General features: G+C 37.8%; 1 protein-coding gene across 1 annotated transcript; it reads left to right on the forward strand.

Annotated features, from left to right (window-relative positions):
* Positions 1–826: 826 nt before the first annotated feature.
* On the forward strand, positions 827–9,328 carry LOC102784689 (transmembrane protein 26-like). The gene is made up of 6 exons (XM_087849692.1): positions 827–1,069; positions 1,527–1,623; positions 1,764–1,853; positions 4,749–4,945; positions 5,068–5,147; positions 6,482–9,328. The coding sequence occupies exons 1-6, from the start codon at positions 879–881 to the stop codon at positions 6,982–6,984; spliced, it is 1,158 nt and encodes a 385-aa protein (XP_087705818.1). The 5' UTR covers positions 827–878; the 3' UTR covers positions 6,985–9,328.
* The last annotated feature ends 6,844 nt before the right edge of the window (positions 9,329–16,172 follow it).

Below are 16,172 nucleotides of genomic sequence, written 5' to 3' on the forward strand. Positions count from 1 at the left end.
TGTGTATGTAAGCATGTAAAAACTGAAGATAGTCAGATTAACAGTATTTTGTCTCTATCTGCCATTCTGCAATTCATCTCATGTAAACAATAACGTGGCGCAAGCTTGACGTGAAAAAAGGCACATACCTTTGACGTTGGGTGTTGAACTCTGTATTCATCATCCACCTAAATGCAAAAAAAGGGTTTTAAAAAATCTCCGTTTTCGGTGACTCGAAACGCCATTTACGTGTGAACAAAACAGCTGCGTTTTCAAAAATACCTGTGTAGGTGTGGACGTCGCGTAAAAGTGTTAGTAGTTTATTTTATTACTACCTGTAATTTATTGCAGATTACTTGTATCTGCAATAAACACACACACCCAAATGTTTGAGGTGTGAAATAAACCGCAATGGAGCAAAATATGGGTGTGTGTGGTTGGAGGATGTGTTAGTGCGTGTGCGTGCGCGTGTGCACGGGGGGCGAACATTTTTCATGTAAAACAAATGGGGGCCCAGCAAAAAAAAAAGTTTGGGAACCACTGAGTTACATCATGAGCTTCACATTACTCAGCAGCATTTACAGTCACTTAAAAAAAATCATCATATGCTTCACTTTATTGGAAGCCAGAAACCTGGATAAACACCAGAATTATGACTCACAAATACACCAGCGGTTTATTAAGAAACTCAAACCAGTTCCTTTTCTCGTCTTCTACTGTTATTTCCCCTACATGGACCCATGCTTTTTCGTGTTGTGCCTGGGGAACAAGGCGGGGCTTTATCCATGGGAACTTTATTTGAAAACGCATTCCCAAAGGTTTTGTTTCACTTACAGTAAAAGCCACAGTGAACACTGGAAATTGAGGTGATCACTTGTGAACTGCGTTAAACCACCGACATGGCGCTGACTAAATTAATGAGTGCGATCCTCACCAGAGCGCTGTTTATTTTAGTTGCTGTCATCGGAGTGTTGAGGGTGGCATCGGTTAAGAAGGATAACAATTACTTGTTTCTGGCTTTTCTTTTGTTGCCGCTTGTTGTTGAAATGATAGTAACACTGAAGATGCGAAAAGGACAGGATTATAAATGGTAAGATAAAGGACCATGCATGTAAGTGATGGTAAAAAAAAAGTGCTGTAATATTGTAATTATATTATCCTTAAGTATTCATTAGGCTACTTAATGCCTTAAGCTATTCATATTACTTTCAAACTCATCTCCGCTCTATCGTTTGCACTTTCCCCCTCTAATAGACAGTATAACAGTATAATGCATGATTAAATTATGCATTTTCATCTTTTCCTAGTCTTTATCTCGACCCCGGTGTACCTTATATGCATATTTAAGTAGTCTGTACCTTTGCTGCTACTATATTGATAAGCTGGGAAGCTAATAGTTAAACTGTCCCGAATGGTGGTACTGATACCCCTTGACTTTTATTACTTCAAGTTAATCTCTTCAGTCTTCCTGCATGCTTGAAGTAAACATGCTTATCACTTTTCTTTTCTTTTTTAAACATTTTTGAATGCCTTTGGTTGTCTTGTAGGTTTTCCCCTCCTATCTTTCTGTTCCTCATTACTATTATTCCCTCGATCTGGATTCTGGAGATACAACACCAGCAAGACAAAGCCAGCGATCAAGAGGTACCCCATGTATATTTATTGACCGATTCTATCAAATGTCACATCTGCTATTAATGTTAAGGTTTATAAGATTTAATTACAATAAAATAATAAATACCCCGTGAAATTCACTCACAAAAGCTTCTTTAAATTGTTTTCAGTGCAATAAACTAGATTCTATAGAAACTTTTCAAAGACTGCTGAATCGAAGCACCGAGCAGGGAAACACCACAAAGCAGAATTTACTTAAGGTAAGAGTGACTGAATTGTTAGGTTATGGCTCTGTGACAGAAATAAAGAGAGAAAAAAAGAAAGAAACTGCCAATGAATGAAATGAGAAAGATCACTGTGCCATGTGAAGTGCTGTAAATACAAGAATGAGCTCAAATGGGACAGGCAATGAGCAAATACAGACTTGCCAGGAATTTATTTAGTTATGCATGCCTAATCAGAGAGAACCAGTTTTTCCACTCTTTCTACCAATGTTTTGAGTGAAACTCTCTGTACACTGAAAAAAAGGCCATGTTGGATTTACTTGATTCAATAGTGGACATTTGTTGCACACAAATGTTTTGCTTTGGCAGAAACTTAAACAACTGAGTTAAATCAACACAATTTTTTCATATTCAATAAACCTGTGCATTTTGTGTTCCTAAAACGCAATTGAAACATGTTTAGATGAAGTAAGTTGAGCTCTTGGAATATTTTAATCCTTCACAATTTTGTCATTTTATTTCAACACTATTCAATAACTTTTACCCCAGTATTACTTGGTCACTTAAATACTACATGTTGTCTTCATATTACATAATGTTCAACAAAGTCTAGATCTTGGTTACCATAAAAATTGAATGGATTTACAATGACTACCATTCTCCGGGTTGCAGGAGAGCTGGGAAATAACCCTGAAGTGACAGGTTACACCCTGGACAGCTCACCAGTCTATCACATAGAAACAAACAACCACGTGCACTTACATTCACGGGTAATTTAGAATCACCAGTTAACCCTAACTCTAATAACTGCATGACTTTTAACTGTAGGAGGAAACCAGAATACCCAGAGAGAAGCCACTGCAAACTAGCCAGAATGTGGATTTGAACCCAGGACCTTCTTATTGTGAAGCAACAGCACTAACCACCATGCCAACAATCTAGGAAGTACAGGAAAGCTATGATTTCCTGTATTTGATGCAGAATTTTTTTGTTTTTGTCCTTGACAGGTTAATCCACAATAAATAGCAATAGCATGCACGTGGTGTGTGTGTAGTTCTCTGCCTCTTATAACTCCACTGATTTTCCTGCAGTTTGAAATCTTGTGCGATCTTGTGAATTTCATGAGTTCAGCAACTAACCACTCTTACTAGATTGTATCCTGTCATCTCAACAAGAACAAATTAAGTTTTTGAATTCCATGCAAATCCTACATGATTTAATTACGTTCATAGAAACATGAAATTATTGTGTTCAAATTACAAGGTAGACTTTTTTAATGTAACAACCACCCAATTTACTTTTTTTGGTATACCAAAAAAAGTAGAGGTGGCTGCTCGACTTGACTGAGATGGATGCCTTCCTCAAACCACGATCCAAAGAGTGCGAGACTGAAATCCCGTGCAGTGTCGCGGGATTTAACATTGCTATATTATTGACTTACTTCACTTGAACATGATATGAACAATTTAATCTAGCCTCTCTGCATATCATGTAGTTTCTACACTATATAGTTACACTTAACTTTAAAGCATGAGGCAATTGTGTTAAATACACGCAAGATGCTTATGTAAATCCAAGAGCTGGCCAATCCCTTTTTTTCAGTGTACTCAGCCAGGAAGGGACACATAATAATAATAATAATAATAATAATAATAATAATAATAATAATAATAATAATAATAATAATAATAGATTGCATTTATATATATATATATATATATATATATATATATATATATATATATATATATATATATATATATACAATTCCACTTTCCCTTCACTCTCACATTCACACACTGGTGGAGGCAAGCTACAGTTGCAGCCACAGCTGCCCTGGGGCAGACTGACATAACCTACTACAGAAATAACATCTGGTGGCATTGTTCCTCTTCTGGTCTTTTGCTAAGAAGGCTGAACTACCACTGTAAAGGTTGTTATTTCTTTATGTTAAGACACTTAACAGCTTGTTGACTGTTTCATAGTGACTTCTCTTTAAGAAAGCCAGAAAGAGCAGCAGAAAAGGTTTAAGCAACTCAAGTAAAATAAAATGATTAATGATGATTTCATTATTTAGTTCTTGGAAACTGTTTAAGCAGCAGTGTGGACTGAACACATAGTGAAACTATTTGCTATTTATGCTCTGATTTTTTCATTTTTCATTCATGCATTAAGATTGACTGGAAATTAATAAAATAATCCAACTGATCCACTCCACCTGCAGGAACAATGCATTTTTGTCACACTTAAAAAACCCAAAAACGAATTTATTTTAGCTACCTATCCAAAATGCGGCATCCAAATTCCAGTGCCTTTTCATTTAGTACTCTTAATAAGAAAAGTAGAAAACAGTAAAGCATAAAGTGGACAGTCTCTCTTACTTCCATCATTTCAAATATCATCAGATTGATGACAAAGATGCAGCATTAAGAGCTAAATAATTCACAAAGTGCCCACTAATTGGAGAAATAGGAATCATTTTTAGAAAATAAGAGCCTGGGTCTCAATATTGACGAAGAGTTTTAAAAATGTTTAGCGCAAGTTCCAAGAAAATAGTGCAGACATTTAAACTTTTTTTAAACTTATTTAATAAGTTTCTCCACTATTCTGTTATTTATTTTGAAAATAATAATCTAAAAAATTGTACAAAGGAACTCAGGTTCTCTTATTTACAGCAAGGTCATATGACATATTACCTGTACTGTGACTCAGGTTACTTATACTCAAATGCTTCTGTAGAACTGCTTTTAATTGTATGTGTGGGAAACTGTCATAAACTATCATGTGGCTCACTGTTGTTTACTGAAAGGACAGAGATGAGATTAAATCCCAAATGGCTTTTTGAGTGAAGTGATTTAACCTTCTCAGAAAACCAAGTTTTCAACATTAAACATCTTGCCATCTTTTTTCCTTTTCTTAAATACTGAGCAGAGGTTGTCCACCGTCTGCGCGAATGACTGGATCCTGGCTCTTCACCAGATCGTGCTCATCCTCCTCATTGTGGGGAAGTGGCTCCTGCCTTTGGGAGGCGGGGTCACAAAAGATGAGTTGTCTCAGCTTCTTCTAACTTTTGTTGGCACTGCAGCGGACATCCTGGAATTTACTAGTGAGACGCTGTCAGATGTAAAGTAAGGGGCTAATCGTGTTGCTTGTACGTTAAGAATGTGCTTCTCCTATCGAGACATAAGTCTGCATTTAATGTATGCAGATGCATATATAGTTCCTGATATTGGTGTCACTTTTCTTACAGAGAAAAAAATCCTGCCATGGTTTATGTCATCTTAGCTGTATGGACCTGGAGTATGTTGCAGTTTCCACTACATCTAGCAGGTCAGCTACCTTCAAATATTATTAAGGAGCTACAACAATGTAAGGAAGTTCCTTTCCTGTTCCCCGGTCATGAAAAAGACAAACAGTCTTAATAGTGTGTTTAGAAATTCCCTAAAAATCCAAGCCAGTCCAGTAAGTAAACAGTTAAGTACATAAGTGCAGCAAGTAAGTTGAAATTACAGCCCTCGGTGCTTTTAAATGACTAACTCAAACATTTTTACTTCCCGAGACTTAAATTAAAGGAATTAGGTAGCAGGTTATAAGTTTTCAGCTGCTTTGGTGTGGTTCCTCCTAGTGCACAACACAGCTCATGCCCCATGTGGCGAGAGTATGTAGGCAGCTGCTGTAGGATCAAGGATTGATATCACTGACTTGTCCCCACTCTCACATAAACTAAATCCAATGCAACATCTCTGGGACTTTATTTTTTTGCCCATCTGATGCTACCAAGTTGCACCTCAGACTGTCTAGGAGCGCAGTAATGCCGTGGTCTCTTTAGGAGCATGTCCCAATGTTGTCAGGCATCCACAGAAGCACTTCGGAGGGCCATAAATACTACTCCCTCACATTTTTTGTTGCTGCAATATAATTTCAGCAAAATAGACAAGCCTCCTCACAACATTTTTTTACTTTGATTTCTGGGGTGTCTTTGAATCCAGCCCCCTGTAGGTTTTCATTTCCATCAAACAATGTGGCATCCTTTCATTCCCATCACATTACTCAGTATATATCAGTGTAGATATCAGCATGATTTTTTTCTCATTTTGACCTGATGTGTTTTCAAAGTGTTACAGGAAATTTTCAACCTCAGTTTTTGTGATCTCGAGTCTTTATTTCCTATTTTTTAATAGGTAAATGGTTATTCTAATGATAAGTTTCTAACTTTAAGAATATCTTATGCTCTGGTTTGTTAATAATAATAATTATTAGCTCCCCAGGTTTCTGCTCACCGGGAACCTTCCTGGTCATAGCTAAAATACTTTTGACCTGGGTGGCTAAAAAAACTTGTTAAGACTATTTCTGAATTAGTGTCACCTTTATCCAAGGTTTCCTCCTGTATCATCCTCACTAAAACTTCTAACCTTTGGTTAATCCATCCACTTGTGTCCTGCATTCAGGTTCTAAATTAAAAGGAGACATGTTATATTCAGACCATATTTGTATTGCTGGACTCTACTAGATTAGCTTGGTAAATTTCACACTTAAAAAAAAAGCGAGAGAAGCTGTTCTAAAAAAACCCAAATGTGACATCTGTCAAACTACATGCAGCTACCTGAAGGAAAGCTTCATTTTTATTGTCAATCATTTGTTTTTCCTCTTCTTATTCAACATAGTGGTGAACACCAAATCTGATGAAGAGAATGGCGGAGAAGATCAAGTTGTCCGGGAAAACTTCTTTATTAAACACAGCACTGATATTTGGAGTATAATAGAGACCCTCTTTATCCAGGATGGGCCTTTTCTGTTGGTCAGGCTGACTGTCATTATTCACTTCAGAGTCCTCCACCAGATGCTTGGTTTCTTTGCCATCAAGAACGGCCTAGTGATCACACTGAGCTTGTACAGGTTGGCCATTATATTGCTCGACTACAGACATCCCATGGGCAACAATGCAGAGACAGTGCCGATGCATGAGTCAGATGACAGACGTTCCAGCCACAGCAGCACTGAGGCAATAGCGATCCATGAGTTAGATGAGCTATGCGACAGACCCTCCAGCCACAACAGTGCAGAAGCAGTGTCGACCCATGAGTTGGATGACAGACGTTCCAGCCACAACAGTGAAGAGGCAGTGCTGACTGATGAGTTAGCTCTGGTAGATAAAGAGGAATCTTAGAGTGAGATGTATTACGCTAAACATTTAAAACCTTTTAAAGTCAAATGGCAAAAACTATCACTGAAGCAGGAAAAGAAGGAAACACTATACAATGCTTTGACGCAGTTACAAAGTCAGAGTGACTAAAGTCAGACTGTCAGATAAGAAGTTAGTCGACTTCTAACAGTGTGATAACTGATGTCTGGCTGACAGGAATTGAGGGCAACAAACGAGGGTGAAAGCGAGATGATGAGATATTTTTGCATGTTGAGTGAGATCGAGAGGAAGATAATAACAGACAGAAATTTTCCTGTTTTAACCCAAACAGGAAATTGAAAGTCATGCAAAATCCCCTCTAGTGGTAGTCAGTAGGTGCTTTGTTCATTTAAGATGATTTCTCTTTACAAAATAAGGAATATGCTGTTTACAAATCAAAAAGTTTTGTTACCTCAGTAGTTACATTAAATCAATGTGATATCTGTGGCTAAAACAGGTGGATCATTGTCCACTTGTAAATTTTTTAAAACTAAAGATAAAATTGCACTCAGGTGATGAGCTGTGTATGAGTTGCTTTTAAAGCCTTTAAAACCGTTTTATGGCTTTAAAATGACACAAAGTTTTTATACCTGATTTATGTGAGGATCTTCATTTAGCTGATAAAGGAACATAAATTCAATTCAATTCAATTCAATTTTATTTATATAGCGCCAAATCACAACAAATGTCGCCTCAAGGCGCTTCATAGATACAGAGAAAAGCCCAACAATCATATGACCCCCTATGAGCAAGCACTTTGGCGACAGTGGGAAGGAAAAACTCCCTTTTAACAGGAAGAAACCTCCGGCAGAACCAGGCTCAGGGAGGGGCGGCCATCTGCTGCGACCGGTTGGGGTGAGAGAAGGAAGACAGGATAAAAGACATGCTGTGGAAGAGAGACAGAGATTAATAACAGATATGATTCAATACAGAGAGGTCTATTAACACATAGTGAGTGAGAAAGGTGACTGGAAAGGAAAAACTCAATGCATCATGGGAATCCCCCGGCAGCCTACATCTATTGCAGCATAACTAAGGGAGGATTCAGGGTCACCTGGTCCAGCCCTAACTATATGCTTTAGCAAAAAGGAAAGTTTTAAGCCTAATCTTAAAAGTAGAGATAGTGTCTGTCTCCCGAATCCAAACTGGAAGCTGGTAAATATGTGTCATGTTTGTTGTAAATGACTATAACTCATGATATCCTGTCAAAGCTGCTCTGACCTGAATACATTTCAGTAAATGTCGCTCATTTTACTTTTTTGCTATTTCATTTATCACAAAACCAAAAACAGTGGGTTCAAAATGATTATTTTTTTTTAGTTTTTCTGGGTGATTTGTAGCATTGCCAATATATACAAACACAAATTCAAACTTTATGAGCACAAATGTGCTACATCTACTTCTGTTGAAAAGATTAATCTGAAAACTGTATTTATTTTGTCTACATTTCTTCATTTTGTACAGTAAATCTAACCTGCAAACTGTCTACCGTCTCCCCTCTGTGGACATCAGTGTATTACCACTTTGATGATGCCATCTGTGACAATTTTGTGCTTGAGATGTTGCATCAGAATCAGTCTTATCTGAGTTTAGAACATTTCAGCTCCCTATGAAATCACTCTGGTTGCTGTCAAACTGTCACAAGAGTTGATTGTTGTATTCACCGTCTATATGCCAGCCAGTTTTCAGAGATGTCAGGAAATTTAAAATTGACATTCGCACCTACGTCATGGCCCCACAGTTTGACATGTGTGTTGAATGTCTTCTGACTGTATTGAGAGAGTGTTTGCACCACGACTATAAAACATGTCACGGTCCTGGGTCGGTTCGACCCAGCATTTTGAGTTTCTTATGTTTTGGTTTATTTTTGCATTATGGATTATTTCTTATTCTCTGGTACTTTGATTATGATTATATATAATGAGGGATAAGTTCTTATGTTCATGGTATTTCTCGGGATTATGAGTTATATGCTGTTTACTTTGTGATACTGGGTTTATTATTGTATTAGTAGGTTTTGTTCAGTGTCAAGTCTGCCTCTCTGTCTAGCCCATGTCTTGGTAAAGTGTGGTTTCCTGTTTTATTGTGAAGGTCTGTATCTTATGTTAGTGTGTCCAGCTTCAATCTCCCTGTCTCGTTAGCCCTGATCTCTCCCAGCTGTGTCTCCCTCCTGTCTTCCATTCCCTGATTACCTCCCTGTGTATATTAGCCCTGTGTTTGCCCTTGCTCAGTGTCACGTCGTACCCTCAGATCCTGCCTGTGTGTTCCAGTTAGTGGTTTCATGTTTGGTTTCTGTTCTGTTTTGTTTGGTTTTATTTGGTGCCAGCAATAAAGCTGAGGTTTTCAGTTACATTTCCGTCTCTGAGTCCTGCACTTGGATCCACATCTCCACCTTCCCGCACACAGAGCCCTGACAAAACAAGAGTAAAACAGTTTCTCGACTAACTCCAGCTCCAGCAAATAGTCTTTTCCTTTTCATGTCTATGATGATTAAACTGGATAAAACTGAACAATGTTTGGAACCATAAATCTGTCATGACAGTCACAAATTTGGGTTTGTGTGCTATTACAATAAATACTCAGGTGTTCAAAAGGCTCAAGGAATGCGTGAAATCCTTCAAAACAGTTTGTCACACCAGATTGAGTCATTTTCACCCTTCCTTAATATTTGTAAAATGTTCTAAGGCAAATGAGGAAGAATGGCTGTCCAAAATCCGGTCAAATTGTAAACAAGCATTGTTTCATTTTTTAAATCATCTCAGATATTTATTTTACAGGGACTGCAGTCTGCCCACTGCAGAGGAAGGGGAACAGATGTGTGCTGCAGTATGAAGATGCATAAAAGTGCAGCAACATATATGCCAATTCTTCTTTAGTTACACTGCAAGGAAGAACATTTAATTGTTAGTGTGATGAAAATCTGTGACCAAATGAAAACACATATAGTGTATTACCAAAAAAATAAAAATGTAGGACAACACTGATACACACTTCTAGTGTTCACCGTCATTCTTTTAAACAGTGTTATATTAACCTTTATTTTGGTGGCAATTATTTAGACCTGTTCATTGACAAAGACTTCATATTGGCACGTGCTGCATGTATGATCTGTTGTGGAAAACATATGTTAAGAGCTGAGAACTTCAAACAAGGTTATGAGAAATGTGCCAAAGCCAATGAGACTAAAACAACTTTGTGAACTTCAAACACTCCCCAGTTCTCTGAAACTCTGATGGAGAGATGGAGCCTAGCAGTCCCGGTCAAATATTGACATGATTGATTGACAGGATTTTCACAGAAATCAAACCATTGAGTGTTTCCTGACTCACTACTGTAAGAAGAAATGAATTATTTGTATATAGAAACAAACTCCAAAAAGTTGATGTTGTTTATCTGGACATCTGTGTTTTCAGTGGGAGTGACGAAATGTTTATTTTAATTATTATTTAATGATAACAAAATATAATATAATCATTAAATAATAATTCTGAATAATTCCACTTGAAGTTAAAACGCAAACAAAGTGGAAAAACCATCAAGTTTTCTTGGCAGTTAAGGTGAGCTTGGCTTCCCTCTTGTGGCATTTTAGATGTATTACATCATCTTGCTCCTCTTCTGCTTTACAGCATTTTTCTCTTTACTGCCTCTTTAATTGTAACAGAAAAAGTTAACGTTAAAGTTAAAGTTAAACGAAATCATTTCTGGAGATCAGGACTCCCGTTAAACTGAACTAGTAAAGATTTGCAAGCTTCTTATTTTGTAAAATTAAATTAAACCTGGTTAGCTGCTGCATTTTACGCCCACTTTCACTCCACTAATCCATTTCATTCACTGCCACTCTCTTTGTTGAAAGGTGAAAAAGACATTTACCAGGCAAATGTCATTCTCTTTGGCTGCTTGTCTCTGCTTACACTGCTTAACACTCGCTGATTGTCAGGCACCTTTCATTACCCTTGATCCAATCCAAAAACTCAAAAGGTAGGCGATTTGTGCATGTATATTATTTTCATAGATAGATAGATAGATAGATAGATAGATATTTACATTTGAAATTCACAAGAGGCTGCTTGAAATAACTGAATTTTGAAATTATGTGACTTGTGAAGTTAAACTTAATGCATTCATTACGGAGCACCGCAGGGGACATGGGAGAAAAAAAAAAAGTTTTGCGAGATCCCGAGTTTGTTTTGCGAAATCTCGCAAAAGTTTTGCGAGATCCCGAGTTTGTTTTGCGAGATCTCGCAAAACTTTTGCGAGATCCCGAGTTAGTTTTGCGAGATCTCGCAAAAGTCCGTCTTAATTTTTTTTTCTCCCATGTCCCCTGCGGGGCTCCGTAATTCATAGATTTCTATTTATGCAAAATAATTTTACCTGTGTTCATGTTGCTGTGTATTTGTGTGTGGGTTGGCAAATGCATTTGTGAGAAGTCAAAACACACAAATCATTGTGCAGATTTGTAAATCTTAGTTTATGTTCATGGATCATACCATATGCTTTTGTAAACATTTCCAGACTAATTTTACACCACTGAAATATGAGAAAGCACTCGCTTAGGAGGAATGACAACTGGTAGTGCAACAGCGCTTAAAGAGCTATCAGTTGACACCTCACAGAACACATAACAGGCTGTTCAAAGATATCAACACTGGAGTGGACGACAATACTCCGGTGGAATGAGCTTTAGTGTTCACAAGGATTAACTCTTCTTTTATTATCTTTAGCCTAAGGAAACGTTGTTCAAAGAAAGGTGGTTTAATGTAGGTAGAGTATAATAATCCCTAGCAGCCTGTCTCCAAGGTTTACTTTACTTCTTTAGACTTTACTGTCTAGCACATGAGCACACCTGCAGAGAATCACATTATCACCGAGTCCTAGAAGTCACAACCTAAAAATAAGTAAATAAATATATAAAATATATAAGCGTGACCTCACACATCTTCTGGGTTTCTAATTTTCTTCTATTTGAGGTTTTAAAAAAATAAAAAACACAGCTCTAGCTCACACTAGCCCCACCCACCTGCCAATCAAATGTTTGTTTGTCAGGGGTAACCAATGAGAAGAAAGCTGGTGTAAAGATAGGTGGAAGCTGATTAAAATGACAGTGGATGAACTGAGGGGCTGCATCATGGTCCAGTATAAGATTTAGACACTGGTCGATTCACCATCTCTGGGTGTAGGTTTCCTTTTTTTTCATTCAAAGATGGGATAAGACTTTAGGCCCAAGTGTAGATTATAAATGACTGAATGAGATTGCCATTAAAAACTACGTCCTACCTCTGATTAGTCCCCCTTGTTGAGAGACTGCAGGGCGCTGAATATGTTTACCAAACTGAGTCTGTGATGTGCCCACTGTCTAGTTTGCATCAATGAAAAAGGTGAATGAAAAACAGCATTTTGGAGTCTTTCATTTGATCACACCTTTTGGACTCACTTTTTAATATTTAATAATGTCCTCCATTATTAGCCATGATCATTTTGTCTTTGTATAACTTAAAGTTACTAAAGACCCAGTTAATCACCAGAAAAATGTGAGGAAGTTTATGCAAAGAAATATCAGGTTCGTTTCTGGGCTACCTCCTTGCGAGTGGGCAGATGAAGACAGAGCTTGAAACAAATAAAAGCTGTAGTGCACTGGTTTGTTCCCACCTCACCCATCCCCCTCTGTTAACAGCTCAGGAAAGCATGGGACGAGGCCAAGGGTGTGTTTCTTGAGACAGTTGAACGACATAAGAAGCTGGCAGATTGATGGGGGACACCTGTTTTCATTTAGATCAACATGTTTGGTTGTCATCAATGACATCTCTTTAGAGCCCCTATGTAATTGAAGAAATCATAACTCCATCAGCTGTCTGTCTAAAACTACCTAAATCTATGATAATTCATTCAGCTGAATCCTGTCTCAGTCCTCTGTTCTCTTACCTCCATGTTTTGCTTGGCTTCTAAGTGCTTACCCTTGCTCTTGCCACTGCTTCCAGTAACCCCCTGGTGTGTCATCTTCCTCGTGGCTTTGTTGAAATTCTCCTGTGTGATTTTGAAACTCAAACTTCGGTTTAGATTTGGAATCATATTATTTCCTCATCTGTCTGCTCACCCACTAACAGCGCTGTTCCCTGGCTTGTAATTCTCTAATAGTCATCATTCTTTCTAGATTGTAGGATGTCATGACCAGTAATATTTCAAACACTGATCATTTTATTCTGCATGACAGACAAGATTGTTCTTTGTGCCAAGATAGCAAACAATGTCAGTCTGCATGAGCCTTGTAGCAGTACTGATTGAAGCAACTGCATAGAGGGAATCACTGTTCTGTGATCAGTGACCAGAGCCCCTCGGCCATTTAATAATAATAATAATAATGGATTGCATTTATATAGCGCTTTTTGGGGCCCTCAAAGCACATACTGGTGGAGGCAAGCTACAGTTGTAGCCACAGCTGCCCTGGGGCAGACTGACAGAAGCGAGGCTGCCATATCGCGCTATTGGCCCCTCTGGCCATCACCAGTAGGTGGCAGGTGAAGTGTCTTGCCCAAGGACACAACGACCGAGACTGTCCGAGCCGGGGCTCGAGCCAGCAACCTTCCGGTTACAAGACAAACTGCCAACTCTTTGAGCCACGATCGCCCCATTTCTGTCATTATCATTTCAACAAAGCAAACAGCTGAATTTTGAATACCACGTTCACATAAAAATGCAGGGTCACACCAGGCCTAGGGTGCGATGTTGGATGGCCTTTCTGTCTCAGTCCACAGAAGACAGTTTGTTTCCATTCACTCGTTCACAGAAAAAAAAAAGCTGCTGTTGTGAAGAGGAAAGCCTGCTGATTCAAATTCATTTAATTTAGTTTCAGTGATATGTAATTGCTCAGTTGACTTGAGACTTAAGATGGAAAAAAGGAAGCTGCCTTATAATAAGGGTCACGATTAACAGAGACTAATGGGTTTTGAAGAAATAGAACTCAGTTAATTTTTTTCTCTTCCTCTTTCGGCTTCTGTAAAATTCTCACTGTGATTTCACATGATGATGACTGAAGTATGATGACAGACAATTTGGAACAAAGACAGGAAAAGTCTGGCTGTTCTCCAGGGTCACAGACCTTTTTACTGTTTCCTCTGTGCTAAGCTGATAGGCCAGATAAATATGAATAGAAATCAACCTAGCGCACAGCCAAACAGGGCAAAGTGACGTGTGTGTGTGTACCATGTTTAGATATCTTTGTGAGGACCAAAAATTGGAATGTTGCTATGTTTGTGGGGACCAACATTTCCTCGTGGTGACTAAATGTCCATTATATTTGATGGTTAGGGTTAGGGTAAGTGGGTAGGGAAAGCATTATGTCAATTTGATGTCCTCACTAAGATATAAAAACAAGTGTGTGTGTGTGTGTGTGTGTTAGATGACATAATCACTGACTTCTGTTAGATAAGTGTGTGTGTGTGTGTGTGTGTGTGTGTGTGTGTGTTAAACTGTACAGAAGATTTTGAATTTTCCTTAATAGATTTTAAATCGTAGCATTCTAGCAACAATATCAAGAGGAAACAAATTTATGCCTGAAACAGAAAAATACATAAAGAACAGTGCTTAGACACAAGAAGAATGGAAAGTCCTAAAACATGTATCATGGACCCACAAACTCTGAGAAGTCAAATTATGATCACCTGATAAGTCCACTGAAAAATTGTGGCAAGTTCTCCAAGATAAAAAAAACAAAACAAAAAAACATTGCTGTTTAGATTTTTTTCTCCTTAATGTATTTTTTAAAATGTATTAAAAATACATTCTTAACATTATTATTGCAAGGATCTCCCACTTTACCTTTATTGCCTCAAAACTTTCCACAAATTAAGAGTATAATTATATTTGTAGCTCTTAAAAATTATATTGACAGTCATGTGAAAAAGAAAGGACTCTATACAGTCTTTTGCAACACTGCAAACACATGTCGGCTTCCACAGGAATTAAAACCCAAGAGTTACATCTTAGACTCTACAGGCCTTAGTGAGCATATTGAATGTTAAAGATCAGGACAGGACAATTAGAAAAAAAAGCAAATGTGTATGACTTGTTGGAAGGATAGCCAGGAGAAAACCTCTTCTCTCTATAAAGGCAGCACAGCTTAAGTCTGCACAATTGCATCTGAACAATGTACTTTGGATACAAAGGACAAAGTCAAGAAATCTGCCTTAATGCAAACACCCAAACACAGAATATCCAATACTTCATGGAAAATGTAAACCATGGTGATGAAGGGGTGATGATCCAAGCTTGCAGGCTTGCTTTTGCAGCCGCAGTATCCGGGCAGTCGACAATGAACTTCTCTGTATTTCAAACTATTATTGAGTCAAATGTGAGACCATCTGTTCGACAGCTTAAGCTTGGACATCCCACACACAACAGGAAATCTACAGAAGAATGGCTCAAAAAGAAAAGAATTAAGGTGTTCTGATGACCCAGGCCAGACCTCAGCTTAACTGAAATGCTGTGGAAGGACCTTAAGAGAGCTATGCATAAATGAATAACCACAGACTTGTAAAAAAGAGTGAGTCAAAACTCCTCCACAATGATGTGAGAGACCGATAAAGTTGTAAAGAAGATTATTTCCAGTTATTGCTACAATAACATGGTTCTACAAGCTATCAAATCAGAGGGTGTACTTTGCTTCTTATAGGACTCCTGTGATCTTTTTTACATAACTGTATGTGAACATGAAAATACTTCAGTCCACCTTTACTTACATTTTACACCCCATGTTGAGTACTAGAAATGCAAGTTTTATAAAATTACAAACTAAGATTCATCCAAATATAATCCTATTAAAATGCAGTTACTGAAGTTACATTTACTCAAGTGCTCTACCTAAATACAAGCATAGGGTATTTGCCACTTAACAATCACCTCTTTATAAATTTTTTTTAGAATATTTACAGTAAGGAAGAGATCCAACTGGAGAACGTTCATACAAATTAGGTCCAATTTAGTAACATTTAGATGTAGGGCCAATGGTATCCCAGTAATTACAGGCAGATTTCATGGTGCTGAATATTGCAGTATGTGCACTCTGTAGCTCGGGACAACTCGGAGATGAATGAATGAAGACAAAAATATCTTCCTGTATATTTAACATTGAGAACAAATGTTTATACAATGCAGAAGTTGTCTAATTGTAAAGATATTAA

This window comes from Neolamprologus brichardi, chromosome 13, assembly GCF_056152115.1.
Source record: "Neolamprologus brichardi isolate AB-2024 chromosome 13, ASM5615211v1, whole genome shotgun sequence".
NCBI classification, from domain to species: domain Eukaryota; kingdom Metazoa; phylum Chordata; class Actinopteri; order Cichliformes; family Cichlidae; genus Neolamprologus; species Neolamprologus brichardi.